The sequence below is a fragment of the Pleurodeles waltl genome, chromosome 4_2, assembly GCF_031143425.1.
Source record: "Pleurodeles waltl isolate 20211129_DDA chromosome 4_2, aPleWal1.hap1.20221129, whole genome shotgun sequence".
Lineage (NCBI taxonomy): Eukaryota > Metazoa > Chordata > Amphibia > Caudata > Salamandridae > Pleurodeles > Pleurodeles waltl.
This window is the reverse complement of record NC_090443.1, coordinates 78,289,936-78,317,841: the sequence shown is the minus strand read 5'-3', so window position 1 is coordinate 78,317,841 and position 27,906 is coordinate 78,289,936. Positions and strand designations below refer to the sequence as shown.

Here is a 27,906-nt window from a genome sequence, read left to right as displayed (position 1 = left end):
TGTCAGTTTGTTTGTATCAACAGGTCCTATCCAGTCACTTAATTTTTATTTATTTTATTTCATATAGTGATTGGGCTGTAAATATTGATGTGTTATGGGTGTATAGATTTTAATATTTAGATATAAGTTAACATGGATGTATTCAAGCACACAAAAATTAAGACATTGGCTGTAGATAGGCATTGATTAGTAATTGGAAAGAGAAAATAAATGTTTGGGGAGATTCACAGTGTTTCTGAATATTGATGCAGATCCCTTAATGAAGAACTGTGGTTTACAGCAGAAGTGATTTCTTTAGCTCCTCCAAAATCCCCAGCAAAAGAGTTCACAAAAAATTTGCACAGCGTCATTAATAGAGAGCGTTACTTGCCATGTTTTAACTTTCTTTGGCGTTCAAGGTAAGGCTGTATAGTTTGGATCTCTAAAACCTCTCTCCTAATACTGCACAGGGCTACTTTTGATGCAATAACTGGGTATTTTGTTGCAATAGAAAAAATTTCATATCACATTAAAGGATATTTAATGGCTAGTAAAGATCCAATTACAAAATCATCTACATATGTATTTGGTCTGATATGTTTTTTGCACTTAATAATTTTGAGCATTTTGCGATTGTTTGAGGTGTATTTGTGACCAATACCAGAGTGAACTGTCTCTTTAATGACAGTAAATTGTGTGCTTCTGCAATTTGTGAGACACATTTGTTGGCTTGGCTCACTAATAAGTGTGCAGTTGAACTGTGAATAATGTAAAAAAGAAACCTTCCTGAAAAAAACTAGGGGTTTTAAATATTAATCATATAACTAATTGGGCAGTCGTACCACAACTATATTATAGTCATTATTTTAAATGGATTAATGATTCTCTGTGACATTGAAATTCATTTTGTGAACAATAAAGTACCTCATTAGTATCTGGAAATATTTGGCAAGTCTGTTGTAACAAACAGTTCAATTAAATTGCAGGTCATTAGGAAATACTTCTTTAAAAACATTTTTACACATGCTTGATGGTCCTAATGCTATAATACTTTCATCACTTAAGAGAAAATTATTATGCAGCCTATAGGAACAGGCTACAATGGCCCAATTATTCATCTTGAAGTTAAAAAAGGGGACAGAAGATTATATATGCATATAATTTATGCTGTTTTTTTTTTTCTCCAAAACACCATCAAATGTCTTTCACAAACACTTTTTTTTTTGGTAAAGCAGAAAGATGAAGTAACCTAGAGCAGTGTAGCCGTATAGGCTGCCATTATAAGAGTGAAAATAGAGACTGCCTTTAAGAGGGCAGTTACCACCAGTATCCCATCATGCTGGGTGGGTGGCAGTTTTCAAGAACAATACCGTTGACTAGGAGACCTCTAGTACCGTTGAAGATTCAGACACCACCACAACACTCGTCATCGAGGTCCATATCTCCATCAAGACTCCATAGGAGATTGACGTCAAGATCCATACCGACGTCGAGGAGTCAAAGTCTATCACCATCGACAAGCTGGGTGACGTCAAGACAGAGAACCATCAACATCAAGGAGCTTCACAACCTCTTCAAGACTAAAAGAGGCCAGAAAAAGGAGGAGGCGCCTTTATACTTCTCCAGATTCAGAGTATTCAAGAACATACTCCCCTTCAAGACCTGCACCTGGTTCTCCGTTGCCTGCGCCATCTTCTCAACCACCTCCTCCGCTGCCACTGCCTCCAGCACCAGTAGTTCCACAACTCGTTCTAGATCCCGTCATCATTCCAGACACCACAGCTCAAGACGCTCATCTCCTTCACACCCATCACCACCATTCCAGGGCATCTCGGTCAAGGCACACCCTTGACACATCATCCTCCACTACTGGACATTACTCACCAGCCCTGTCAGACTCCCCATCGCCACGTATATCACCTGTGGATGACATCACCACCTTTCAGGAAGTCTTGTTGAGGGGAGCTGCAAAGCTTTATACAGCAAGGTCAACTCCAACACCGTCCACTTCAGAAATATTTGGTAGTCTATCACATAGGTCTGCATCAAGGCCTTTGTTACCATTAGTGCCAGGCCTACTAGAACCTGCTATGGACCTGTTTTTAACACCAGACTCTATCAAGGACACACCATCCAGGCTTCAGCAGAAGTACCACCCTCCAGAGCAGGATCCTGCTTTTATACAAACTCACCCCCCACTGAACTGTCAGTGTAGTTGCAGCCAAAAAAACATCACGCCACTACTCCCACTTCCACTGTTTCTCCTGATAAAGAATGTCAGAGGATTGACTTGGCTGGTTGTAAAGTTTGTTGCAAGGTAGCAACCACAATGAAAACGGTGAGCACTACAACCCTTTTAGGCAGATATGACCAGGCTTTATAGGACTCCATGCAACAAATTATTGACCATCTCCCACAAGATGAGAAGATTCCCAAGAAATCCTCAATGAGGGGTTACTTGTCTCCAACCAAATTATTAGTGCAGTGGCTGATTCGTCACTCCTTGCAGCACATGACTACTGCAAGGATTGTGCTCTGAAAGCATTCTTGGCTTCTCCTTACCTCACTCAAACAAGAGGCTCAACAGAGGATTTTAAATCTCCCATTCTCTGGTACCACTCTATTTGGAAGCCACACCGATGACCAGATGGCATGGATTAGGACCGAAATGGAGACATTGAAATTCATTGGCCTGGAAAGATCCAGAAAACAATGGAAACTATTCTCTAGAGGTTTCAGGCCCTTCAGTGGGAATGCCAACAAACTGGTGCTCAACAACTACAATGCCCTTACCACCAGTACCAAAGAAAACAGACCAAGGGTAGATCCACCCAGCAGACTGCTCAAGGTTGAAAGAAACCATCAGCATCCAAACCCTGAGTCATCACTTCCCCTCTCTTCTGTTACCTATGCTCATGGGGAGATGCATTTAATCTAATTTGGCAGATTGACAAAAAATAAGACGCCTGGGTTCTGAATATTGTACAACATGGATATTGTCTGAGGTTCATCAGTCCTCCACTATCCATCCCTCAAAAACCATCCAGTTTTCAACTCCTACTGTTACGGTCGGAAGTCAACATCCTCTTAGACACAAGTGGTGGAACCTGTTCCTCTCCACCAATGAGGGACAGGCATTTATTCCAGTTACTTTCTGGTGGACAAAGACGAGAATGAATTCAGACCTATTCTCGACCTCAATTCAGCCAACAAGTAGATTCAGAGAGAAAAGTTCCAGATGTTATCATCACCACACCAGATTTATCCCCAGTTACGGCAAGTTGATTGGCTCTGTTGCATTGGCCTTCAAGACGCATAGTTTCAGATTCTTTTGCCAGAAAGCATCACAAGTTCTTGAGGTTTGTAGTGAGACAAGACCACTACCAGTGCAAAGGCCTTCCATTTGGTCTGAAGTCAGCACCCAGAACTTTCTCAAAGTGCATGGCATAGGTGGCTGCCCATCTGAGGAAGCATAAAGTATCTGTCTTCTCCTGCCCAGATGACTGGCTGATCAAGGTGTCAACGTCTCAAGAAACTCAGCTGCACTACAACTAGACTTGTAGTCTCCTCCAAAGACTAGTCCTCCAGGTCAACTTCTGCCCCGGTTCAAACCTTACACTACCTGGGAGTTTCCATAGATACAATTCAGAAAAGAGTGTATCCTTCGGAGGAGAGATATTTATAGATCCTTCAGAAGTGTCACTCTCTCATGACAGGTTGCCTTCCAATAGCGAGAACAATATCCTCTCTACTTAGCTCAGTGGCATCCTACATCTTACTCACACCAAATGTTTGTCTCCAAATGTGACCCCTACAAGAATATCTCGAGGACCAGTGGGACCAGCTGACGGGCAATTGGGATGACAGGATACTGCTGTCTCGTCATGCAAAGCTCTCCTTGAAATGGTGGTGCTCCCCAAAGAACATACTTCAAGGGATGCCTTTTCACCAGGGTGTTCCTCCTCAAGCAATAGTAGTGAATGCCTCACTACTAGGCTGGTGGGGCTCACATGGACCATCTTTAGATCCAGGGCAAATGGTCAGAGAGAGAGACTCAACATACCATGTCAACCTCCTGTAGTTATGAGCAGTCCATTTAGGGCTAAAAGCATTTCATCCGTTGTTCAGATCCAACTCCCTACTTGTCCAGACGGACAATATCACCACCATGTGCTACCTCAACAAGTAGGGAGGGACGAGGTCCAGACCTCGATCACACGAAGCCCAAGCAATCTGGAAATGGCTCATAGCCAGGAATCTAACAATCACTGCAATTCACCTTCCAAGTGTGCAAAATGCTCAGGCAGTCTCTTTCAGCAGGATGCTGCAAGAAAGCAACAAGTGGGTCTTGCACAACGTCTTCGTGCATGACATATTTAATCTGTGGGGCACACCTTTCATCTACCTGTTGGTCACTGCCGAAAACAAAAAATGCCAGAGTTTCGCTTCGAGACACTACCGACCAGGGATGATGGGGAATGCCCTATGGAACGACTGGTCAGGCAAATTTCTTTACGCCTTTGCACCTAGTCCCCTCATCCCAGCAGTCTTCATCAAGCTGTCCCACTCGAGGGCCAAGATGATCTTAATAGCTCCGGAGTGGCCACGTCAGTGGCGTCTCACAGACTTTCACCAGTCCATCGGTCCACCTCTCAAACTGCCATTTAGGTCAGACCTGCTCACAAAGGTCAGGTGGTACACCCCAATCTCCTCCTTGAATTTGGTGTCATGCCCCCTGAGCTAGTGCAGTATGGACACTTGACCCTGCTGCAGGACTGCATAGACATCCTCAAATAGGCGAAGCGGCCTTCCACACATTCTGCATATGCCTTCAAGCGGAAGAGATTCTGCATTTGGTGTTCCTCCAAGAACGTGGGCCCCACTTCTTTCCAGGAAGATGTCTTTCTGCCATACCTACTCCATCTGGCAAATTATGGCATGCAGTTCCCTCTTATAAAGGTTCACCTGGCAGCCCTTTCTGCCTATAGAAAATGTTCTTCACAAACCTCATTTTTCAAAATTCCAGTCATCAAGGACTTTCTAGAAGGTTTGAAAAAGGTTTTCCCTCCCATTAAGTGCTCTTCACCACCCTCAGAGTTTAACGTTGTACCCTCTCGTCTTCTGCAGGATACCTTTGAGCCTATTCACAAAGTCTTCATGCAAGACCTCTCTTGAAAGACAGCTTTACCTGTAGCAATAACATCAGCTCACAGGATTAGCAAGAGCCAAGTGCTTTCTCTTAAACCACACACGGTCTTCCATACTACCAAAGTGGTCATGAGAACTCACCGAAGTGTAGGATTTCCTAGTAAACGTGTAGGAGGCTGGCCTGGTTTGTAGTGGGTACCTTGGGTACTTACACCAAGTTCAGTTATCCCTTATTAGTGAAATGTATTAGTGTTCTAGCAGCTTAGGCTGATAGAGGTAGCTATAGCAGAGCAGCTTAGGCTGAACTAGGAGGCATGCGAAGCTCCTGCAATACCACTTATAGTTACACGGTAATTATACACAAGTAAAGACAATACTCCTTGTTACCGAAAATAAAGTTAGTTTACTTGGGTGACACAAGGCCAAAAATATCTTAGAGGCAATACTCCTTCTGGAGGTAAGTATCAAACACAATATATAGACTAGACACCAAAATAAGGTAAGTAATTAGACATAGGATAGTGCAAACAAAAGGAAATGCTATAGAATGCAATGGGAGAACATAGGTCCTGGGGCAACACAAACCATATACTAAGAAAGTGGAATGCGAATCACGAATCCCCCCCTAGACAAGTGTAGTGTGTAGAGAATCGCTAGGAGAGTAAGAATACAGTAAAGGTAAGTAAATTACCCCACCCCAGAGCCCAGGAAAGTAGGAGTAAAGTACTGCAAGTTTCCTTAGGACACACTACAAGTCATGATTAGAGCTATTGCAAGAACCAAGCAAGACTGCAAACAACAAATGGTGTATTCCTGGACCTGAAGACCTGCAAAGGAAGGATTCCAAGTCCAGAAGTTGGAAGAAGTTCCAGGAAGAATAGGAGCCCCTGTCAACCCAGAAGAGGGTGCAAAAGAAGAGTCCCCGGTTAGACGAAGACTGCAGAAATGCACCCAAGGAAGATGTCAGCGGGTTCCTGCGTGATGCAATCGATGTCCCACAAAGAGAAGATGGAGATGCAGGTGAGTTTTGGTGCTGGATTCGTCCAACAAGCCTTGGTTCCAGCAAAGTTGCGTTTTGTGCCAAAATGGCACTGTCTGGACCCAGGAGGGACCTGAGGGCCTCAATTCTGCGTGAGGGGGCTCTCAGCACTTTAGAGCGGGGAGTCCCAGGACACAAGGACAAAGGAGGTGCAAAATGCGGTTGGTGCAGCACTACACAGGAAGGACCCGCGCCGCCAGAGGTCAACTCAGCGAGTTGAGCGACGCAGGATAGAGTGCTGGGGACCTGGGCCAGGCTGTGCACGAAGTAATTTTGAAAATAGTGCACAGAGGCCTCAGGAGGTGAAAAAGACGCGGTGCACAGGGGTACTGTCATACTCGAGGAAGGCAAGCTCTTACTTCCTCCAAAGTGGGACAGCAGGACCTCAGGACAGTCTGTGTCGAAGGGGTCCACCATCTGTGTTCCAGGAGAGGAGTCCAAGAGAACCGGTTGTCGACTTACAAGGCACTGTGGAGTGTGTGGTTTTAATGGAGTGTTCTATATTGTTATAAAAAGTTAGTGCTAGGTATAAACTGTATATTATTCAAGTCTGTATTTGAGAAGCACTTTTTTTATTTAACTGAAATCTATTTGCGCATTTTGTAGCAGCCTATATTTTGATGTAATTGTATTTATATAGCGCTTACTACCCCTGACGGGGCGTCGAATGCGTGTTTAAAATAAGGACTTACATATTCTCAGTTCTTTCACGGACCTCAATGCTTCATAGTACTATCAAACATTGGCAAAGCCAATAGGTCTCGTCTACGCAAAAGTTATTGGCTTTGCCAATGTGTTTTAGCTGTGTTATACACCAGAGTGGCTGCTGTCCAGCATGGCTAAAAGTTAATGGCATAGTGGTGGGGAGAAGAGTGGCATAGGAGCAGTGGCGTGGAGCACAGTGGCGCAGAGTACAGTGCAGTGGGGTACAGTGCAGTTGTTTAGAGTGCATTGGCGTAGATTGCAGCGGTTGAGTGCATTGGCGTGGGACAGAGTAGAGTGGAATAGAGTTCAGTGGAGTAGAGTGGCATACAATAGAGTGGCAGAGAGTGCAGTAGTGTAGAGTGGTGCAGTGGCAGAGTAGACGCGTGGCAGAGAGTGCAGTGGCGCAGTGTAGAGTGGTGCAGATTAGAGTATAGTGCTGTAGAGTGCAGTTGGTAGAGTGGAGTGATGTAGAGTGGCATAGAGTGCAGTGGCATAGAATGCAGTAGTTCAGAGTAGACCGGTGTACAGTACAGTGGCGGAGAGTGCAATGTTGCAGTGCAGTGATGTAAAGTGGCACAGAGTGGAGGGCAGTGGCGTACAGTGCAGTTGTTTAGAGTGCATTGGTGCAGAGTGGCAATGGGTAGAGTAGCATCGAGCGCAGTGGAGTAGAGTGGCAGAGTGCAGTAATGCAGAGTGGTGCAGTGTCATAGAGTGCAGAGTAAACTCGTGGCATAGAGTGCAATGGCATAGAGTGGTGCAGAGTGGAGTATTGTAGAGTGGTGCAGAGTAGAGTGGCAGAGTGCAGTGGCATAGAATGCAGTATTACAGAGTAGAGTAGTGTAGATTGCAGTGTTTCAGAGTAGAGTGTCAGTGCAGTGGTGTAGAGTGATACAGAGAACAGTAGGTGCAGGGTAGAATGGAGGTGCATAGAGTGTGATGGCATAGAGTAAAGTAGAGTAGAGTGCCGTGGCATAGAGTGCAGAGGTGCAGAGTAGAGTGACGTACAGTGTATTGATGTAGAGGTCATTGGCATAGAGTTGAGTGTTACAGAGTAAAGTGCACTAGCATAGAGTGTATAAGCTTAGAGTGCCGTGGCGTACAGTGCAGTGTTGCAGAGGGGTTGTGCGGACTAGATTGGTGTTGCCTAGACTGGAGTGGTATAGCGTACAGAGGAGCAGAACGCAGTGGTGTAGAGAGGCGTAAAGTGCATTGGCGTAGAGTGGTACAGAGTAGAGGCATAGCGTGAAGTAGCATAGAGTGCAGTGGCATAATGTGGAGTGGTTCAGAATGGAGAAGAGTGCAGTGCAGTGGCATGGAATGGTGTAACGTGGCGTGATACAGAGTAGGGTGCAGTGGTGCAGAGTGGAGTGGAGTATGCATGGTGTAGTAACACACTGCCATTACAGACAACACATTTTTGATTGAAATGACCATTACATTTGCACAGATATACAGTTTTTCATATCAAACTATACTGTGCACAGATGATGATGTATGGAAATTTCATCACCTAATGCAATGATTTGTTTTAATCATATAAAGGTATTTGTTTCCAAAACAGTTCAAAATGAACAAAAATGTGCTTCCTTTGTACTCCTAATTCTGATATATTCTGAAGTTTATTTAAATGTTGTCATGTGATAGAAAAATCTCTTTCCTAACCCCAGTATCCAGCAAGATAGTCACATAAATTCTCTCACTTTGAAGTGAGAGAAAGAAAAGTAAACACTAAGTTCCCACCGAAGAGAGAGGCTGACATTTGACTTTGTTCTTTGAATGCACAGCAAATGTAATGAGATAAGAACAAGATTTGCAGGCCTATTTACAGAAAGGGAGCACTTGGAAGGATACTGTAAATAAGGTTTTGGCAAGGGAAGGGACAAACTCAAGCTGCATAGCCTAAAACAAATAAAGCCAGCAAATTTAAAGCAACAAAATGTGAGTTACAAACCACAAGGCCAATGGCAAGCAATGGGGTGAATGTATTCACAAGGTAGCAGTATGAATGTACTCAAAGTGACAGCCATGGGATACTTTGTGGGGAAAGTCCAGTATTTTAGTCCAGTCCATATCTTGCAGAGGTTTGGCCACATCAATCACCCAGGTAGTATGACGAGAAGACCTGAAGTGGTCTCAATGTTGCAGGAAAGGTCTGTACACCCATTCTATCAGTTTTGCCACCAGTTCCTGTCGTGTAGAGCTTCTGGCACACCTGTTGTAGGGTTATTGCTAGGTGGCAGACATGAAATAGGGCATTTAATGATTATTTAAGGTGGTTGTAAGTAAGGAGTTGACTGGGGTGAAGATGGTAGTCTGCCACAAGGGTTAGGAAATTTAGTAGCTCGCCGTCCAGAAACAAATCCCCCTGTTTTAAGATACATGCAGCATACCACTGATGGAGTTGCTCTGAGCACAGCCGTCCTGTGCAAGTGGGAAGGGTTAGCAAAGGTAGTGCAGAAGCATAGAGTTTCTTCATGTCAGTGAGTTTACAGGTTCTAGCAAGGCAAGAGAAAGGTGTCCATGATAACCCCAGATGGTGATCCATAGAAAGGTCAGTAGGAAACAATGAGCAGTGCATTAAGCAGTCCTTAAAAGTCTTACTGGTAAACCCCATCTCATGCAGGGAGGTGGGCAGAAAGCCAGCGAGCCACTTATTGGACCTATGCAGCTGAATAATAGCATTCTAAGTCCAGAAGACCTAATCCACCCGCAGTCACGGGCAGCTTTAGAGTAGAAAGAGCTACCCGACGGCGCCATAGCGACCAAATCAGATGTGTGGCATGTCTGAAGAAGGAATGGAGGATGAGCAGGGGAAGGTTTGCAAAATAATACTATCATTGGGGTAGCACACCATATTCACTAGTGCCACGTGGCCCACTGCAGAAAGCAGAAGAGAAGACCAAAAAGTAAACTGGGCTTGGAGGGACTGTGACGCTATGCTGAGATTTCCACCCTGCAAATCAGTGGGAGAATGGCACACTAGGTATCAAAAAGTAACTGGTTCCCAGTTCAATCTGAGATCTAATTGTATATAAAGGGGAAAAACAGTGCCATATGTTAAAAAACAACTAATTACATTTAAAAATTCTTACATTTTGTTTGTGCAATTTACATCCCAAATATTTTGAAGATTCTGTGTGTACTTGACACTTACGGATAACCCAGATCACTAGTTTGGCTTTTGCTCAATTTCAAAACCATTTAAAGGCATGAACAAAGTGGGCAATTGCCTTGCACAACCTTGAAAGGGGTCTGGTCCCTCCTCACCTTTCACAAGCACGAACAGCGGACATTTACACCAGAAGTGTTTGCCAAGTTGTATTGGTGCTGCTTATTCAACCACTTGACAGTACCTCTTCTGTTTCTCTCCTGTGTGCAGAGACAATTCCCCAGGTACCCAATACCTTCTGTTAGTCTTGGTGGACCCATCTTGTCTGATTTTAAGAATTGCCCCACCTTGTTCTTCTCTTCCTCATTTATCCAGTTCTTAGCAACAACCCTTTGAATCACTTGCCGTGAATCTCCCATTTGATCTCGATTTCATCCTCCTATTTTATTACCTTTGATTGGTAGTCCGGGCTCCCATTTCTGAGATAAACGTAGAGTCCCAGACATACAGAGACTACAGACAAGTTGTGGGTACCTCACATCCTGATATTAGGTCGCCCACACCATCTGCCCTACCTCTTTAAAATAAATATTAGGGTGAAAGTCCATAGGCGATTGGGGTAAGCCAGATGTTTTTGTTCAGTTTGTTTAAACATAAGGGTAATTACCTTAATGTTTCCCAAACTGTTTGCCAAGGGTTTTAAAATGTTGAAACATAATCAAAATATTGCTGTTACTTTCTCTTCGGGAAAGATTGGGAAGATTTGGGTAGGGGTGATGGCCTTGCTGCAGTACTGAAGGGCATTAATTTACTACTGAACAAGGATGTAATGACACCTGAATGTAGCATACCAGGAAGCAATCACAAAAAGACTACAGTGAATAGTGCTATGTCAAAAAAGAGCAAATAAATGCATGGCACCATAGTGAGGCATGGCCTCTCTTGGGTGTGTCTGTAAAACTGAGGTTTGTTCTTGAATTTTTGTCCTGTATTTTGACCCTTTGTCCTGAATTTTGACCCTTTGTCCTGAATTTTTTACAGTCATGTCCCGATTTTGCCTCAGTGCCAGGTGGTCACCCTGTACCTAGGTACCCAGGGCATTGGGGTTCCAGGAGATCCTTATGGGCTGCAGCATTTCTTTTGCCATCCATAAGGAGCTCAGACACACCCATCCACAGGCCTGCCATTGCAGCCTGCGTGAAATAGTGCACATACTATTTCACAGCCCTTTTCACTGCACTTAAGTAACTTAAGTCACCTATATGTCTAACCTTCACTTGCTGAAGGTTAGGTGCAAAGTTACTAAGTGTGAGGGCACCCTTGCGCTAGCAAAAGTGCCCCCAACATAGTTCAAGGCCAATCCCGGAACTTTGTGAGCGCGGGGACGCCATTACATCAATACCTATATATAGCTTCACAATGGTAACTCCGAATATGGCCATGTAAGGTGTCTAAGATCATGGAATTGTCTCCCCCACCCCATTCCAAATCTGGTATAGGGGAGCCAATTCCATGCATCCTGGGGGCTCCACCATGGACCCCCTGTTACTGCCAAACCAGCTCTTTGAGGCTTGCAGTGCAGCTACAGCTGCTGCCACCTCACAGACAGGGTTCTGCCATCCTGGGGTCTGAGCAGCTCAGTCCCAGTAAGGCAAAACAAAGCATTTCCTTTGGGAGGAGGGGGTTACACCCTTTCCCTTTGGAAATAGGTGTAACAGGCTGGGAAGGGGTAGCCTCCCCCAGCCTTTGGAAATGCATTGAAGGGCACAGATGGTGCCCTCCTTGCATAAGCCAGTCTACACCGGTTCAGGGACCCCCAGTCCCTCTCCTGGAGAGAAACTGGACAAAGGAAACAGGAGTGACCACTCCCCTGTCCATCACCACCCCAGGGGTGGTGCCCAGAGCTCCTCCAGTGTGTCCCAGACTTCGGCCATCTTGTTTTCCAAGGTGTGGGGACACCGGAGGCCTCTGAGTGGCCAGTGCCAGTAGGTGACGTCAGAGCCCCTTCCTGATAGGTCCATATCTGAGAAGGTAGCCAATCCCTCTCTCAGGGCTATTTAGGGTCTCTCCTGTGGGTTTCTCTTCAGATTCTACTTGCAAGTTTCCAGCAGGAATCCTCTGCAACTACTACTTCATCCGCTGTCCTTGGATCAACCGCAGACTGCTCCAGGAACCGCTGTAACAGCAACAAAGTATTCAGAAGGGCTACTTTTCCTCTGAAACTTCAGCTCCAGCCAGCAACTGCAACAGTTTCCACGGTGTGCACGCTCTGGGGACTCTCGGTCTTCACCCTGCACCAGAAGGACCGAAGAAGTCTCCCGCGGAGCGACGGAACACCATTATAGAACCTCTCTAAAAGAAAATATCTTTGCCATCAGAAAGCTTCAAGTGACTCCTTTGGTTAAAGTCAATGCAGGTGTTCAAGCCGCTTTGTATTTGCAGATTTATCAGTTGCCCACATTTGCATTTCTTTAGGGAAGGAGACACCCTGGCAAGAAGGCATTTTCTTATCTGTCTGCCGCTCCCTCCCTCAGGGCACAGGAGACTCCTTCCCTTACACTCAAGCTGGGAAACTGACCTGCCAGTAATTTGGCCCTTCTATCCGTTGTCCTGTAGGTGAAAGGCTAAAATTACTGACAAATGCCGTCCGTTAAGCCTTTCATCACGGACAACAGATGGCCGGGCGAAATTACGGACAGTCCGTGAAATTTACGGACTGGTGGTCACCCTACCTAGATACCATATACTAGGGACTTATAAGAGCGGTCCAGTGTGCCAATTGGAATTGGTAAATGAAGTCACTAGCCTATTGTGACAAATTTGAAAGCAGAGAGAGCATAAGCACTGAGGTTCTGGTTAGCAGTGGCACAGTGAAGCACTACTGACAACACACACATTAGGCCATAAATTATGAGCACTGGGGTCCTGACCAGAAAGATCCCAGTGAGACGGGCAAAAACATACAGACATACAGGTAAAAAAGGGGGTAACATGCCAAGAAAGATGGTACTTTCCTACAACATAAAGGAACGTTTAAATTCTATTAAGGACACAGAGGCGAGGATTATGCCTTCTTTCTTCCTTTAATTTATTTCCAACAGCTTCAACCTCAACAAATGCAAACTGCTTTTCCCATCAGGGCTAGGGAACACACTACACAAACAAGCAACCAATAAACATCCAGAGTCCATTATATACCTTCTCAACGAAACTGCCTCTTTCTTGAGTACAACAGGAGTGTCCTTCCTTTCCTCTTACTCTCCTATAGTCCTGTCAGCACCTGAAAACAGATAATCACAGGAGAAAACATCTGAAGAGAAAACTTATAACTATAACCCTTCCCAAGTCTTAACTTCTATCACCAACCGTTCCATGACAAATTGTTGGGTTATTACAAAGAAACAAAAAACTCAGATACTTAGACCTTACACTTGTCCCTTTGGTAGATGTGTACAAAAGAAGTGTGTCCAGTAGGGAGAAAAAAGGGTCTCTCCAGAGCCTTGGGTGTGAATAATTCTTGCCTCCATGTCCTTAATTGAATTGAAACTTTCCTTCATGTTTACTAGGAAATTCTACGTTCTATGGCAGGACCGGAGGTGAGGGTTATGCCTGTTCAAAGCTTATCCACCACTAAGGAAACCATGTCCAGAACCGGTTTGAAATCAAGCCTCTTCAACATGGAATCTGATGACCAGTCCACTGCATTTTATGATATCTTCCACTGGAGCTCCTAGGCAAACTTTTCGAAGCTATTGCTCGTCTCACGGATGCGCGCCAAAAAGCCATCAATACCCGCTTCCTGCATAACCCAGCGGATCCATTTGGCAATGGTAGCGGAGGTGACTGTCTTCTAAGGCTTCCTGAGAGAGATAAATAGGTGTTGTTCTCCTAGGGGACGGAATTCGACCGTCATATTCTGATATGCCTTGAAACAATGCACCACACTGAATTTTGGGAACTTATCAAAAACTGGATAGGAGACTACTCTAGAATTTGTCTTCGTGTGTCTGGAGATATGGAAGGTAACCCCTTCCGGAGTGAAGACCCATAATTTGAGATCCAAGGCTGGTACATCTAACACCAGTACACCAGACACAGTAACCAAGCCAGTTTTCCAGAAAGTTCTTTGTGTGACAGGAGCTCATTCCTCTGCTGCCAGCAGAAAAAATTAAGGACCTGATAAACGTCCCAGAGAACCGAGTATCTAGGCTCCGGCGGAAGAGCTGGACTTACTCCACTCATCAGCTTACACACCAATGGATGTTCTCCCACATGAGAATCCCCCTAAGGAAAATGTCCTGCAGAGATGGCCGATCTGTAAGAGTTGATCATCCTGTAAGCAAATCCTGAGAAGCCAGGGAGGCTAAGAAATTGAAAATGAGGGCCACCTTGTACACCATGGGATCATGATTGATTTTAGCACACCAATGCACCCATCTAGACCATGTGGACAAATAAAGTTTTTTATGGTGCCGTCTGCCCAGGCAGCCTCCGGCATTCTCTCAGCTTTGAGCAAAAGGCCTGGGACTCTCCAACGTTGCCTGGAATCTGCCAGGCTATCAGGGGCATTCAACCCTGAAGCCCTAACAGGTGACAATTGCCTCGAGGAAGGAGATCTGGAACGTGGGGTAGACAGATTGGCGATTCCCAAGAACGTTCCAGAAGAACTGAAAACCAGACTTGTGACCTCCAACAAGGAGTGAGTACCCGAGCCTGTTGCCGCCAGACTTGCTTGCCGCCGGACTTGCACAGATAGCCGCATGATCATTGCGAAAGGAGGAAAGGCATATCCCTGCCCTTTCGACCAGACCTGCAGGAAAGCATCCGTTGCGGCTGCTAGGTGATCCGGCCTCCAGCTGAAGTATCTGGGAATTTGATAGTCCAGCTGGGATGCAAAAAGGTCGAGTGAGAGAGGCCCCCCCCAGGGCTTCCAATCTCCTGAAATCCGATGAGTTCAATTGCCACAGACTCATGTCGTACCATTGTCTGGAATGACAATCTGCTACTGTGTTGGATACTTCGGGGAGGTACTCAGCTGTGACAGATATGTTGCTGGCCAAACAGAAATCCCAAAGGTCCTTGGCCAAGTCTTCCTGGGCTTTTGACTTGGTTACCCCCAAGATGGTTGATATATCGGACAGCGGATAGGTTGTCCATCTTCAACAGCACACTGCATTGCGCTTTGTCCTTCATCCAACACTTCATGAAGGACCCCCGCCATGGGTTTTAAGCAATTGATATGTGGACGCTGATCCTCTACTGACCACTTTCCTCCTGTAAAGGAATCTCCACAGCGCGCACCCGAGATTAATTTGCTGGCGTCTGATTTGGTCACTAATTCTGGATCGGGCCCGAAGATGGCCCTCCCATTCCAGGTCTCCATGTGCGTTAACCACCATTTAATTTAGTCTATGAAATCGGTCGTGAGGGGAACCTGATCCGTATACTGTAAGCCTCTGCGCAAATGGGAGGCTTGAGTCGTTGAAAGGCCCTGTAGTGGAGGGAGCCTGGAAAGATCATCCAAATTGAGGAGGAGAGCAAGCCCATAGCCCTGGCTATCTGCCAGAGAGAGGTGGACTACCTGGACAGAGTTCTCTCGAGTTACCTGCGGATCTTTGTGATCTTGCACGAAGGCAGATTCCGCTTTTTCTACAGAGTCTGACAAAACTGAGGAACGTAGTCCACCTGGCTGGAGAGTGGAGAGACTTCCGTCTAATGATGATAAAGCCCAAACTTTACAGTAGATGAAGCTGTCATTTGGAGCTGATCCACCAGAAAGTGGGCACAATGATCCATGAGCAAGATTTTGTCCAGATTAATTATGTGACGGAAACCTTGGGCTCGGACAGGTTCCACCACCGGCATAAGGACCTTGGCGAAATGCCAAGGGACGGACGATAACCCGAGGGCAATGTCTTGAATACGTAAACTTGGCCTCTCCACCTGAATTGCTGGAATCTGCGATGGCGATGAAAAATTAGGACCATCGGGTAGGCATCTTGAAGGTCCAGCCTGACCATCCAGTCATTGGGATGTAGGAGATTGAGCAAGAGATGGATGCCCTCTATCTTGAAATGGCAATAGAAGAGCCATCCATTGAACTTCCTGACATTGATGACTGGACGTTGACCCCCCCCCCCCCCCCCAATCCTGTTTCTCCACCAAGAAAATGTTGCTGAGGAAAACCCCAGGGGTGGAGTTGAGCTCTGGAAACTGCATCCTTTTGCAGGAGCTCCTTAACCTCCTGGTCGATCAGGGCTGCTTGGTCATCTGCAAAAGTCAGGAGGCGTGGATGAAAAGATTGTACAGAAGTGCTGTAGAATTCTGTGTGGAAACCCTAGATGGTCTGTAAAACCCATGCATCGAACATGATCCCCTCCCAGTTGTGACTGAAGAGTGCAAGCCTGCCTCCCACTTTTAGCCAGGAAGAATCTCAAACCCTTACCTGTCTGGGCTTGGAACTGTGCCCTAGAGGAACCTCTGGAGTGAGGTCCTCGAAAGGCTCTTAATGTTGTGAAGAATTCTTCCTGACGGGACTGGTCTTGAGGCCTCTTGGAGCTTCTTGGAGGGCCTTGGATGTAGAAGCTGCCGGCTGCTCTCCCTCAGCCACGACCGGCCTGATGAAAATTTTGGAGTGCAAGATCTTTTTAATCGAGGTTTGCGCCTTGTCCAGAGAAAAAGTGGCAACTTGCTAAGATCCTTTATAAAGGGCTCCCTGAAGAGGCCTCCCTGCGCCACTGCTCCCAACTCTGTGGGCGCCAGGTTTCCTAACTTGGGGATCAACTTTCAGCAGGAATGAGCGGCGCTGTTCCCCTGATAGTGCGCAGTTGATGTTCCCTAAAAATATGACCACTCTTTGCCCTCATCCTGACAGGGTCTTACAGGGTCTTTGGAGAAATTGGGGTTCTTGAGGCTTTGACCTCCTCAGCCAGGTCCAAGATTTTTGTGAGTGGACTGCTGACATCTAAGAGCTTGTCCTGGCAAGAGAGCCAGTACCTATCGATCCCTTTTTTGGGATCTCTGAGGTACTTTTGAAGGAAGGTGGCAATGCGGGTATCTAACTCTGGAGTGAGGGCGACCTTCCCGGGGAGAGAGAGACTGGGGAATTCAGCTTTTAAGCAAGCCCAGACCTCCTTATCAAGAAGCTTTCGTAGGCGACTTGTAACGTATTTGGCTACCTTCTCTATAGGGGCCCATTCAGAGGAGTGAGGGTGGATGAGGTCCTTCAGTTCTAACATGTCTGAGGGACTCTCCTGAGGTTCGGGGTCTGCAGGGACAGGGGAGGGGATGCCAAGGGAGGGGAGAGGTCCACCTCATTGGGCGATTCACCGTCATCTGGGTTGGCCGATGGGGTGGCAAGTCCAGAGTACCAGAGGGGTCATCCTCACCCGAGGGTTCCGGGTGGAAGAGGAAAGCATTTTTTAAGCGTTCAAACGCCCCCAGATCTATGGCTTCATCGCCCTTATGTTTCTGTGCTGGCTGCCGTGTTGGAAACAGCCCTAGCATGGGGCGGGAATTGTCTATAATGTTTAATGGCAGGGGGCAGGTGTAAGAAAGTTCCATGAGACAGCACTCCAGGGGTTCGATGACTGGCCACCAATTGGTGGGTGGAAGCATCTACTGCTTCACAGAAGGCACTGTCAATAGGAAGGACCTGAAGGAACTCTTCCTCCATATATTCCTCTCCCATATTACTCAGGTTGCCCTCACTTGGGTCTGAGCAGCTCTATGGGAGCAGTGAAATAAACCCTTCAGTAGGTAAACATTGGGAGCCTTTTAAATGCCAAGGAGACCTGGACATACTAATGGTGTTTTTTATTTAAAATATGTGCAGACCAAGGAAATCAGGCCTGGCAAAAACAGAGGCTCTCTGGGGGACCCAAAGGCCTGTCTGAAGCTAGGTGAGCTTGCACAGTTTTCTAATTGAAACGTTTTAGGTGGGTCACAGCCCTGGGGCCACGCACCCTATGATCCCAAAGGGTATAATGGTTACTCTCACCTGGGCCTGGCCCCTTTTCAGCCAGAGAGAAACGCAAAAATTGCACGATAATTGGCCAACACGTTCAGCTGGCATCAGGCGGCTCTCACAAGCACTCCTCGTACTATCGACATACAGGCCCGTATTAGCGAGCGTCTGGGCTTCCAGGTGGCTCTGGGAGGTGCGACCTGCAGGGACGATGCTCATCAGTTTGGAGCATGTCCCCTGCATCTGGAGTGCACCCCTAGCGGCGGTTGGCCTCACCACACTGCTGGTCCCGAGACTTTAGCTGCCTCGACAGGTGTGCTGAGGTGCTGTCCCGCAGCAGAACTGCAGAATGAACAACAGCCCGCAACGAATTAGCACCAGGAGCACTACAATATCTTTTTAACAAGGTGGAGAGGAAAGAAAACTGTACTTAGCTGCCATGGAAGCAGGAAAGAAAGAGAACGTTGCATTGAAGACAAGCGAGCATATATTGATTCTGCACAATTATTGGTTGCTTATTTGTGTAGTTTTTTTCCTTAGCGCTGATGGAAAACTAGCACATATTTGTTAAAGTTGAAGCTGCTGGAAGTGATTTAAAGGAAAAAAGAAGGCGTAATCCTCACCTCTGGTCCTGCCATAGAATTACTCCCTAAGGTTATTTCGGATTTTCATGTTAACCACACCATATCTCTTCCAACATTCTTTCAGAATCCCTGTACTCCAGCGGAAAGATCCCTCCATTCCCTGGATGTGAAGAGAGGTTTGAAATTCTGCCTTGACAGGACAAGTAACATCGCAGGTCGAACCAACTGTTTATTAACTATGGTCCGGTCCGTACGGGCTTGGATACTTCAGCTCATTTCCTGATGGATAGATTCACGCATCCTGTTGTGTTATCAAAAGGCTAACAAACCTCTATCATCTAAGCCTAAAGCATACTCCACTAGAGGTAAAGCACCTACAGCTGTGTTACTGAAAAACATCCCGATCCCAGATATTTTCTAAGCAGCCACTTGGATATCTGTCCCTACATTTACCAAGCATTAATGCCTGGATTCTGTTGCCAGAGTAGACGCTGAAGTAGGACAGGCCTCCCTTACGAATTTGTTTGCTTGAAATTGCCTTCTCTATCCTCTCCCAACGCCTTAAGTATGGATGGGCCTGCCACTCTATTCAGTGCTTACGACTATAAATGGAAATGCCCCTACGAGAGAAGGAATAGTTTCTTACCTGTAACTCCAGTTCTCTCATCTGGGAATTTCCATTATAGTCATAAGCAACACTCCCTCCTCCCCGGTGGATCAGACTGAAGTCACCAGTACACAGTTGTCAACACAGGCAACTCACCTCAAAAAGAACTGAAGCAACTGCCACCTGCCCAGCATGTTGGGAAACTGGCGGTCTCTGGCCTCTTACAGGCACATTCTGTTTTTTCACTCTCCTAATGGCAGCCTATAGGGCTACATTGCCTTAGGTTACTTCAGCTTTCTACTTTACCAAAAAGGGTTTGTGAAAGACATTTATGCTGTTTATTTTTCACCAAAACACCATCAAATTATATACATATATAATCTTCTGGCCCCTTTTCCTAAAGGCTGCATAATAATTTTCTCCCTTAAGTGACTCTGCAGGCCTTCCCGAAGAAAGGCACACATTTGCACTTAAGAGTATATATTGTCAAGGAGTGCTCCGGGATCCCTGCTTGTGGGTGGGATTATTCAGTGCTTATGACTATAATGGAAATTTTTCTACGAGAGAACTGCAGTCACAGGTATGAAACTGTTCCTTCTTGATCTGGATACCGCGATTGTCTTGGTCAGTCGGGTGCTATTTGAATCATCCTCATGTGTGATTTGCATAGCCTGACAATCACCTTTGATATTGGAGCTTTTGGAGTGAAAGCGTAAACAAATGTACCTGACCATTGAATCCAAAGGGCATTGCCTATTGAATTTAGTTATCTGAAAGTGCCTTCCTAATTGTCTCTCTGTTGAGACCTTTGTTCTTCTAGACACTGTTGCAAGGGTCTCATGGAAAGATAGATATTTAGAACTATGTAGATGAAAGATGCAGTGGATCCTAGCAGGGACACAATCTGATGTGCAGATGGATTTTGGGTATTTTTCAACAGATGACACTTCTGTTCAACAGATGACACACTCTCCTACACTACGCTTTTGATCCTTGTGTCTACTTTGGCTCCCAAGTATATTATTATTTCTCCCAGTCGACTTATGGATTAGTCCTTGTTAATCTGTAGTCCCAGTTTTATGGGAGATTTATAGTTTCTTGGAAGTCCTGCTTTGCTTTTAGTTGAGTGCTTGCTTTTATAAACCAGTTCTTGAGAAGTAGGTAGACTAATATTTATCTTTTTTTTATAAGTGTGCTGCAATCAATGCCGTGCGCTTGGAGAAGGTGGGTTGAGCTGGTTTCAGTCCAAAGGGAAGGACAGTATATTGGTAATCATTTTCTCCCACTAAGAATCTTAGAAACATTCTCTGATAACAAGTGATTGGATTGTGAAGTGCACGTCCTGTAGGTCTATAGAATAAAGCAAGTCATTCTTTGCTTTATATAGGAGGAACATTTTGATCTAATGATGACATTCTGAGTTGTTCCTTGAGGACAAATTTGTTCATCATCCTGAAGTAAGATCTGAATTGTTGAGATTTGTTTTTCTTCAGATCAACAAAGCACCTTGAGTAAACTCTCTGGCTTTGAAGATACACTGGCCCCCTTCTACTGTGCATTTTGATATTAGGATGCATGCTTCCTCCTTTAATATTGACTGTTGGTGAGATAGTGAAGGTATTAGAAGGATACAAGGTGGTTGTGTTTTGAAACATATGGAGTATCACAATGATGCAGTATTTATGACCCATTTGTATGGGGTAATCTAATTTCCAGTGTTCCCCATGACACACCACCGGTCCTCTAAGAGAAGTAGCTAACTGTGAAAGGGATGCTGGATTTTCACTGACTATTTCTGAATAAATGTCTTCCTCTGGAATTTGTTTAGGAGATGTAGTCTTGGGTTTCTGATATTGTTTTGTGTTAAGGCTGTCTTTGACTCTGTTTTTTCACCTTTGGGATTGGTACATCCATCTCTGGGACTGAACCCTGTGATCGAAGTAGCATTTATCCCTGAATCTGTATTGTTGCTTGAAGACTTTCTTTTGCTCTTACAGTCTGACAGTTTTGCGCCTCATATTTCATACACAACCTTTCTTGTTTGATATGTTGCCAAAAAGAATAAATCCAGAAAAGCAATATTTGCTATAGTCTGTTGTGCATCTGGCTATAAGGAAGAGTCACAGCCATCAGTTCCTTCTAGCTGTGATCCCATGACAGTATCCTGTGACTGCCAGTTCTGCAGAGTCCCCTACTGCGCTTATAACTTGGTTTGAGACTTAGGAGCCTTACTTCATCATTTCAGTATAGTCTTGTTGCCGGTGTTTGGGCCAACCTAATAGCAATGACTGTTCAAGCATTACGATTTACAGAGATTGATGGTTAAGGAGCCTCTAATGGCATATTTAGTTTAGCAACCTCTCTTACAAGTACTTCTTGAAATGTTAATATGTTCTCCACTGGAGATGCTCTACTCTGGGACTGAGGAAGAGAAGTAGACGTTTAAGTTGGGTGAGATACATCTGTGTCTGAGTTACAGGATCGAGATATGGTGTAAGATCTTCTGCACGTAGCTAGAGTAATTGGAGGAGATTTTGATTTGTTCCTTGGAGATTCTTGTGGAGGAGGTTTGCATGTCCTTAATGGTGTCATGGACGTTGCTTTAGACAACTTTGTTGGAGGAGAACATTCTAAGGGGGTCATTCTGACCCTGGCGGTCGGCGGTGAAGCGGCGGTAAGACCGCCAACAGGCTGGCGGTCTTTTTTCATGTATTCTGACCATGGCGGTTGCCATGGTCAGCCGCCACTTCACCGTTCCGACCGCCACGGCGGTAACGACCGCCGTGCTGGAGACCTGGGTCTCCAGGCCGGCGGTCGTCACATACTGCTGGCGGTATTCCAACCCGCCTGACCCCGGCTTACCGCCATGGATTCCATGCGGTTGGGGACCGCCATGCAATCCATGGCGGTAAGCACTATCAGTACCAGGGAATCCCTTCCCTGGCACTGATAGGGGTCTCCCCAACCCCCACCCCGACTCCCTCCCCTTACCCCCCCCACCACCCCTGCCACCCCCAAAAGGTTGCAGGACCCCCGTCCCCCACCCCGATCCCCAACATACACATACAGGCACGCATTCATGCACATACACACACCCCCCGCATTCATGCACGCATCCATGCACATACACACACCCCTGCATTCATGCACACATTCATGCACATACACACACCCCCCCACATTCATGCACGCATCCATGCACATACACCCCCCCGCATTCATGCACGCATTCACACGCCCCCTCAATATACACACATGCACACCCCCATGCACGCACACAACTCACAACACCCACCCCCCTTCCCTAGCGGACGATCACCTTACCTGTTCCTGGTGATCCTCCGGGAGGGAACGGGCAGCTCTGCCGACACCGACACGCCAACAGAACACCGCCACAGCGAATCACAGGTCGTGATTCGCTGGGCGGTGTTGTGTTGGCGTGGCGGTGGAGGTGGAGCTACCTCCACTTCCCCGCCTGCCGCCAGTATGGCTGTTGGCGGCTCTTCGTCCGGAAACGGGCGGAGCGCTGCCAACAGTCAGAATGGCCCATGCGGAAGACCGCCAGCACTGACGGTCTTCCGTACGGCGGTCCCTCGGCAGTCTATTGAAAAGACCGCCGAGGTCAGAATGACCCCCAAAATGTGTTAATTTAGTTAGGACTGGATCCTCTAATGGTATGTTTTTTTGAGGAGTGTGATATGGCAAGGGATTTAAATCTGGAGATGTATCTGTTCTGGAATGGCGAGAGGGAGTACAAGTCTCCTCTCTCTTTTTGTTGAAGTGGATGGTCTTTCAGGAGAATCTGAGTGCTGAATCGCCAGAATGGTGCTATCAACCGAACTGTGGGGTTATCAAGAGGAGATAGTGATATTTTTTTGCCTTTTTGATGATGACGGTGGAGTATGCAATGCCAAACTAGGTCTTTTCAGCAAGGATGGTGGATGACATGATGTTGAACGAGATAGCTTCAACATCGGTGGACAAAACGGTCTTGAAAGGGATATTCCTGTCGCTGCAGATGGTGTCTTGATGGCAAATGTTTCTTTGAAATTGACCTTAAGTGAGTCTCAACGAGGCGTGATGATGATGTTGCGGAGTACCTTCTCCCAATGGCGAGCATATTGGTGCTTAGACTGTCGACATCAACATGGAAGGTGCATTTCTACTATGACATTGAGAATGATGAGGACGTCTTTTTCTTCTGATTTCTCTCTTCCTGGATCTCGCTCTGCGGAAGTCCTTTGCGGGGGAGGGAGGGATGTTGTAGAGGACTGATCTTTCTAGCCTTCTTTTTTTCTGCTTGCATGATCTCAATCGTGCCTCACAGTCTGATGCTCTCTGTCTTTAAGAGTTCCTTTGACATTTTTTGACAAATGTTACAATTCTTGGCAGTGTGTAGCTGTTAAGTAAACCACACAGAGCTTATGGACACCTGAAACTGCCTTTTTCGCCTACATGAGGGCCACCTCGGAAAAAAGTGAAGGCATTCTGACAATCATCACATAAATTAGAATGTTTAATTATATTACTCGACAGAAGATGTCTTAAAAACGTCGTGAAAAGCAAGCAAAAGAGGGTTCCCGATTCCATTAAAAAAAAAAAAAATTGTTGTTTTTTTTTAAGTGATTGTGAGGTTATAATTCATCTGAGGAGTTCAGAGATCCATCTCATACAAGTTGGAAAAAAGAACTGGCTTTGGGACGCAAGCTGCCAATACAAGGTATCGTAGGAAGGGGTGGCTCTCTGTTTCCTGAAGATGAGTCTTCTTTTTAAGTCGAGCACACAAGCACTTTGACCTGTTGTAAGTATTGTGGGCTTTTTAACCATGACCATGTCATGCCCATCACTTTCACTCGTTCGTGGGCTTACCTTTTAAAAATCACTTGATGCCATTGGTAAATGCTTTACGTTTATCCCGCCTTCAGGCTGTTTTTGTCACGCATTGCAGAGACTGCCCCATTACATTAATTATTGCACGATTGCCAATATACTTTGGCGTGGGCAAACTATTTATTTTGTCTCTCCCCTTCATGCTGGTGGCCATAGTGCTTGCAGCACGAACAGGCACAACAGCGTGAACTCGATCGACTGTGTTGGAGCGCTCTTCACATTGTTCACAGTTACCTAATCAGTCATTTCTTGTGGCTCTCTCCTTAAAACACTTGAAATTGGTAAATGCTTTACGTAAAACAGAAATCCTCAAAGCGGTTGTCTGGCACAGCGGAAGAGCCGATGCTACCATATTTACTGCACTCAGGAAAACTTTACCAATAATGCTTTGCGGGCATTACTTTTACAAAACATTTTTGCTCATAACTCAGCCTGTGGTGGTTCTAGGACAATGGGACCACCACCAAAATGTTCATGACTGCGCGCTCTTTCTGTCGACATCATCCTTGGGTCCCCACACTACCTTAGCCGGACCCCCAAAAAAATAACCCCTCCCACCATTCAGTGTCTAAACTCTTTCGTGGCTGAAACTTTTGTTTTACATCTGGGAGTAGCTTGTGTTTTAAGAGCCTTGTTTGTAATATCATTATAGGCCTGCTACCTTTAAATATATGTAATGCACTATGCCCTCTAAGGGTTAAATATATGGTTACACCACATTATTTATCCTCTTCCTTTTTGTGTGGTTATGCCCTCTAGGGGCTAACTATATAGTTACATGACCTTGTTCCTTATAAATGCTATTTTCATTGTGGTGTCCTCTAGGGTTTGTTCTAAGCATTACAGTCATATCACCGTATTAAAATATTCGTGGCACCGAAACTTGTTCTATCGTGCTTTGCAGGGCATTACTTTTACAAAACATTTTTGCTCATAACTCATCCTGTGATGGTCCTAGGACAATGGGACCACCTTCAAAACACCTTCTGTCTACGTCATTGCTGGGTCCCCACACCAGGTTAGCGGGGACCCCAAAATAACCCTCCCCACCATTCAGTGTCTTTTAAGCTTTCTCATGGCTTCAACTTTTGTTTTACAGCTGGGAGAAGTTTTATTTTAAAGGCCCTGTTTGTAATATCATTGCAGTAGGCCTGCTAGCCCTACAAACGCTCTCAAGGGGCTAAGTATATGGTTACACTGCATTACTTTCTCCTGTTTTTTCATGGAGTTATCCCCTCCAGGGACTAACAATATGGTTACAGGACCACGTTTCTTACAAACGACATTTTTGTTATGGTGCCCTCTAGGGTCTGTTTTGAGCATTACATTCTAATTCCAAAAGTTTATTTCTGATGAAGGTTTATATGATAATTGTATATGTTTTAATAATTTCTCTGTATGACAATTATGACCATAATTTGGACCAGCTTTAACATCCTTATTACACTGTCTGTTTGAACACTCTTGTGATGTTTGGGTGACTTTTCTAGTTTATTTTTGCTCTGTGGCTTTCTTGTGATTTTTTTTTTTTGGGTGGGGGTTTGAGTTAGCCAGAGAGCAACTCTGATGGTGGTGTGGTGAAAGTGGTGTTCTATTGAAATTAGCATGGCAGATTTAAATTAGGATGCTAAATGGCAACATTTTCATTGTTTGCTGCAGATATAGTAAGAAGGTAAATGTAAGTGCTTTAGTTATATGCAGGCGATTGGAATTATATGGCAGGAAAAGATGAAATGATGAGGCAGGGTTGACCAGTTTATGTGGCAAGAAAAGTCCAGTTATGAATTTACAATGCTAGTAGCTCTAAATGAAGCAAATGCGAGACCTATTACACTGCAAATGTTTGTTTTCCTTTGCCTGCAATGTAGGCCTGTCTGACTGCTTTTCCTCTCCATGTACACTTTGTAAATTGTCTTGCATTTTAGAAGCTGCAGTGCAGTCCTTTCTAATATTCTACAGCTTTCATGGGCATTCAGGGGCAGATTAGACCCCAGATAGGCTTCAATTGCATGTTCGTATTATTACAAACCTGGACCGAGATTCTGCTGCATTCCTTGGAATACAACTGTTTAAAAGTGTTCTGGGGTCCGTGAAACGTGGCAGAGTATTCTAGCTTTCATGACTTTAATTTAGATACCTACAATGTAGAAAGAAACAGGACTGTAGGTACGTAACCTCTTATTTTGTGAAAAGCAAGCACATGTAATAAAATAAAATGCACATATGAAATTGACAGTAAAATAATTAGCTGATGTTTTACTGGTTTAAATGTGTACTACTTTAACATATACTTATATTTGTATTCACTTCTCAAAATCATAAAGAATGGCAGTCTTATTTCTCATAACACTAACTCATATATGGGGATTACAACATACATATGGCAAAATCTATTAACTTTCACTTCGTTATGATGTACAAAATATAAATTGTATAAAAACAATTGATTTGCACGTTAGTCACGATCTACAGAAAGTATTTAAATGTAGAAAAACGAACTCTTATTAATGAAGACCACGTGTGATGCGTCTTATGTCCAGTATATAACGAATGTAATAGACTTGTAATATGCTAATTGGTTTCTTTGACAGAATCTCTTGTCGGAAAAGCACTCTATATATGTATATCAGTGCTTTAGTCTGATGTAAGAAGGGTATTTGATGGCGTTAGGTGGTTAGCACGCTTGGAGATTGCAGGTCAGCAGGCCAAAAACATTTCCATCGATGTTAATGGTACGCTGCTGAAAGTAGGGATTGGTTTGTGATGTGTATAGCACCTGTTTAATTCAGACTTATTTTGAAAAACAAAGTAGAGCCTGTGAAACGTTTTAGTTTCTTGGATGTACGATAGTGTGTTTACAATCTTGTGTTGAGAATAAAGACTTCTATTGGAATTATATTACCTAGCTTTATTCTAAAATGTTGATATACCTTTTCATTGCAATAATTGTGGGCGTATTCCAGGGCAGTGAAGAAAGTTACAGCAAAACCAAGCCCCCCTCGGCTCCTTACAGAAGAGGAATATCGGAAGCAAGGAGAGATTGAGACGAGAAGGGCCCTTGAGGATCTTCGAGGCTACTGCAGCAGTCCAGAGTTCTCAGTTTGGAAGGCAGTGTCACGGATTAAATCTCCAAAGAGGTAAATTGTTAAAATGTTAAATTTACTTGAGTGGATAATTGCTTTGTTGGGGGTCATTAAAGGGATGTAGATCGCACAGACAACTTGTGTGTAGCTAGATGTTGGAGTATTTAACAGTGCTTAATGCAGAATGAGCCAGACCCAGGTTCTTGTAGGGGATGATGTTTTCAGTCCATTGAACAGTTTAGCCAATCATTTGTGTATGCTTCCTGTAAAGAAGCTGTTTGATAATTGCCAAAAAGTTCACTGGATTGCCCTCTCAATAAAAGGGCACAAAATCAACGTGGGCCGCAGTTGATCATTTGTGAGTGGGCTGTATGACTTAGGAAAATACTTGGAATATTTCAAACAGTGCTCTAAGTGTATAAAGGGACACACATTGTCTTGTTTACAAGATTCAGAATCTTACATTAAATCCTGATTTTGAGATGAAACCAGAGCACTTTCTGGAGGCTTTACTTGCTTTTGTTCCGTGCTGAGTAGACAGTTGTGTTGTGCTCCTATTGACCATCAGGCACTATTTGGATTTATTTTTAAACAGTAAAAATATGGTGGCTTTTATAGCCAAGATCTAAATTGATTAAGTAGTGACAAGACAGGCAAAAAGTTCTTCTCACTCTGCAAAAACGCTGCATCTCTGATGCTAATTTATGGTCCATTCCAAAATCACTTTCAGATAATAAAGTAAACTAACATAGCAGTGTCTTGACTGGGTTTCGTTAGATGTGAGTTGTGCTGGTTG

The 27,906-nt window shown here is 44.9% G+C and overlaps 1 protein-coding gene across 2 annotated transcripts in view; it reads left to right on the top strand.

Annotated features, from left to right (window-relative positions):
• Positions 1-27,906, top strand: part of NEMP1 (nuclear envelope integral membrane protein 1) — a 289,952-nt gene that overhangs the window by 161,986 nt on the left and 100,060 nt on the right. For both annotated transcript variants that reach the window (XM_069230773.1, XM_069230774.1), the window contains exon 8: positions 26,991-27,164. In XM_069230773.1, the coding sequence (XP_069086874.1) occupies positions 26,991-27,164 (174 nt within the window). The remainder of the gene's footprint in view (positions 1-26,990; positions 27,165-27,906) is intronic.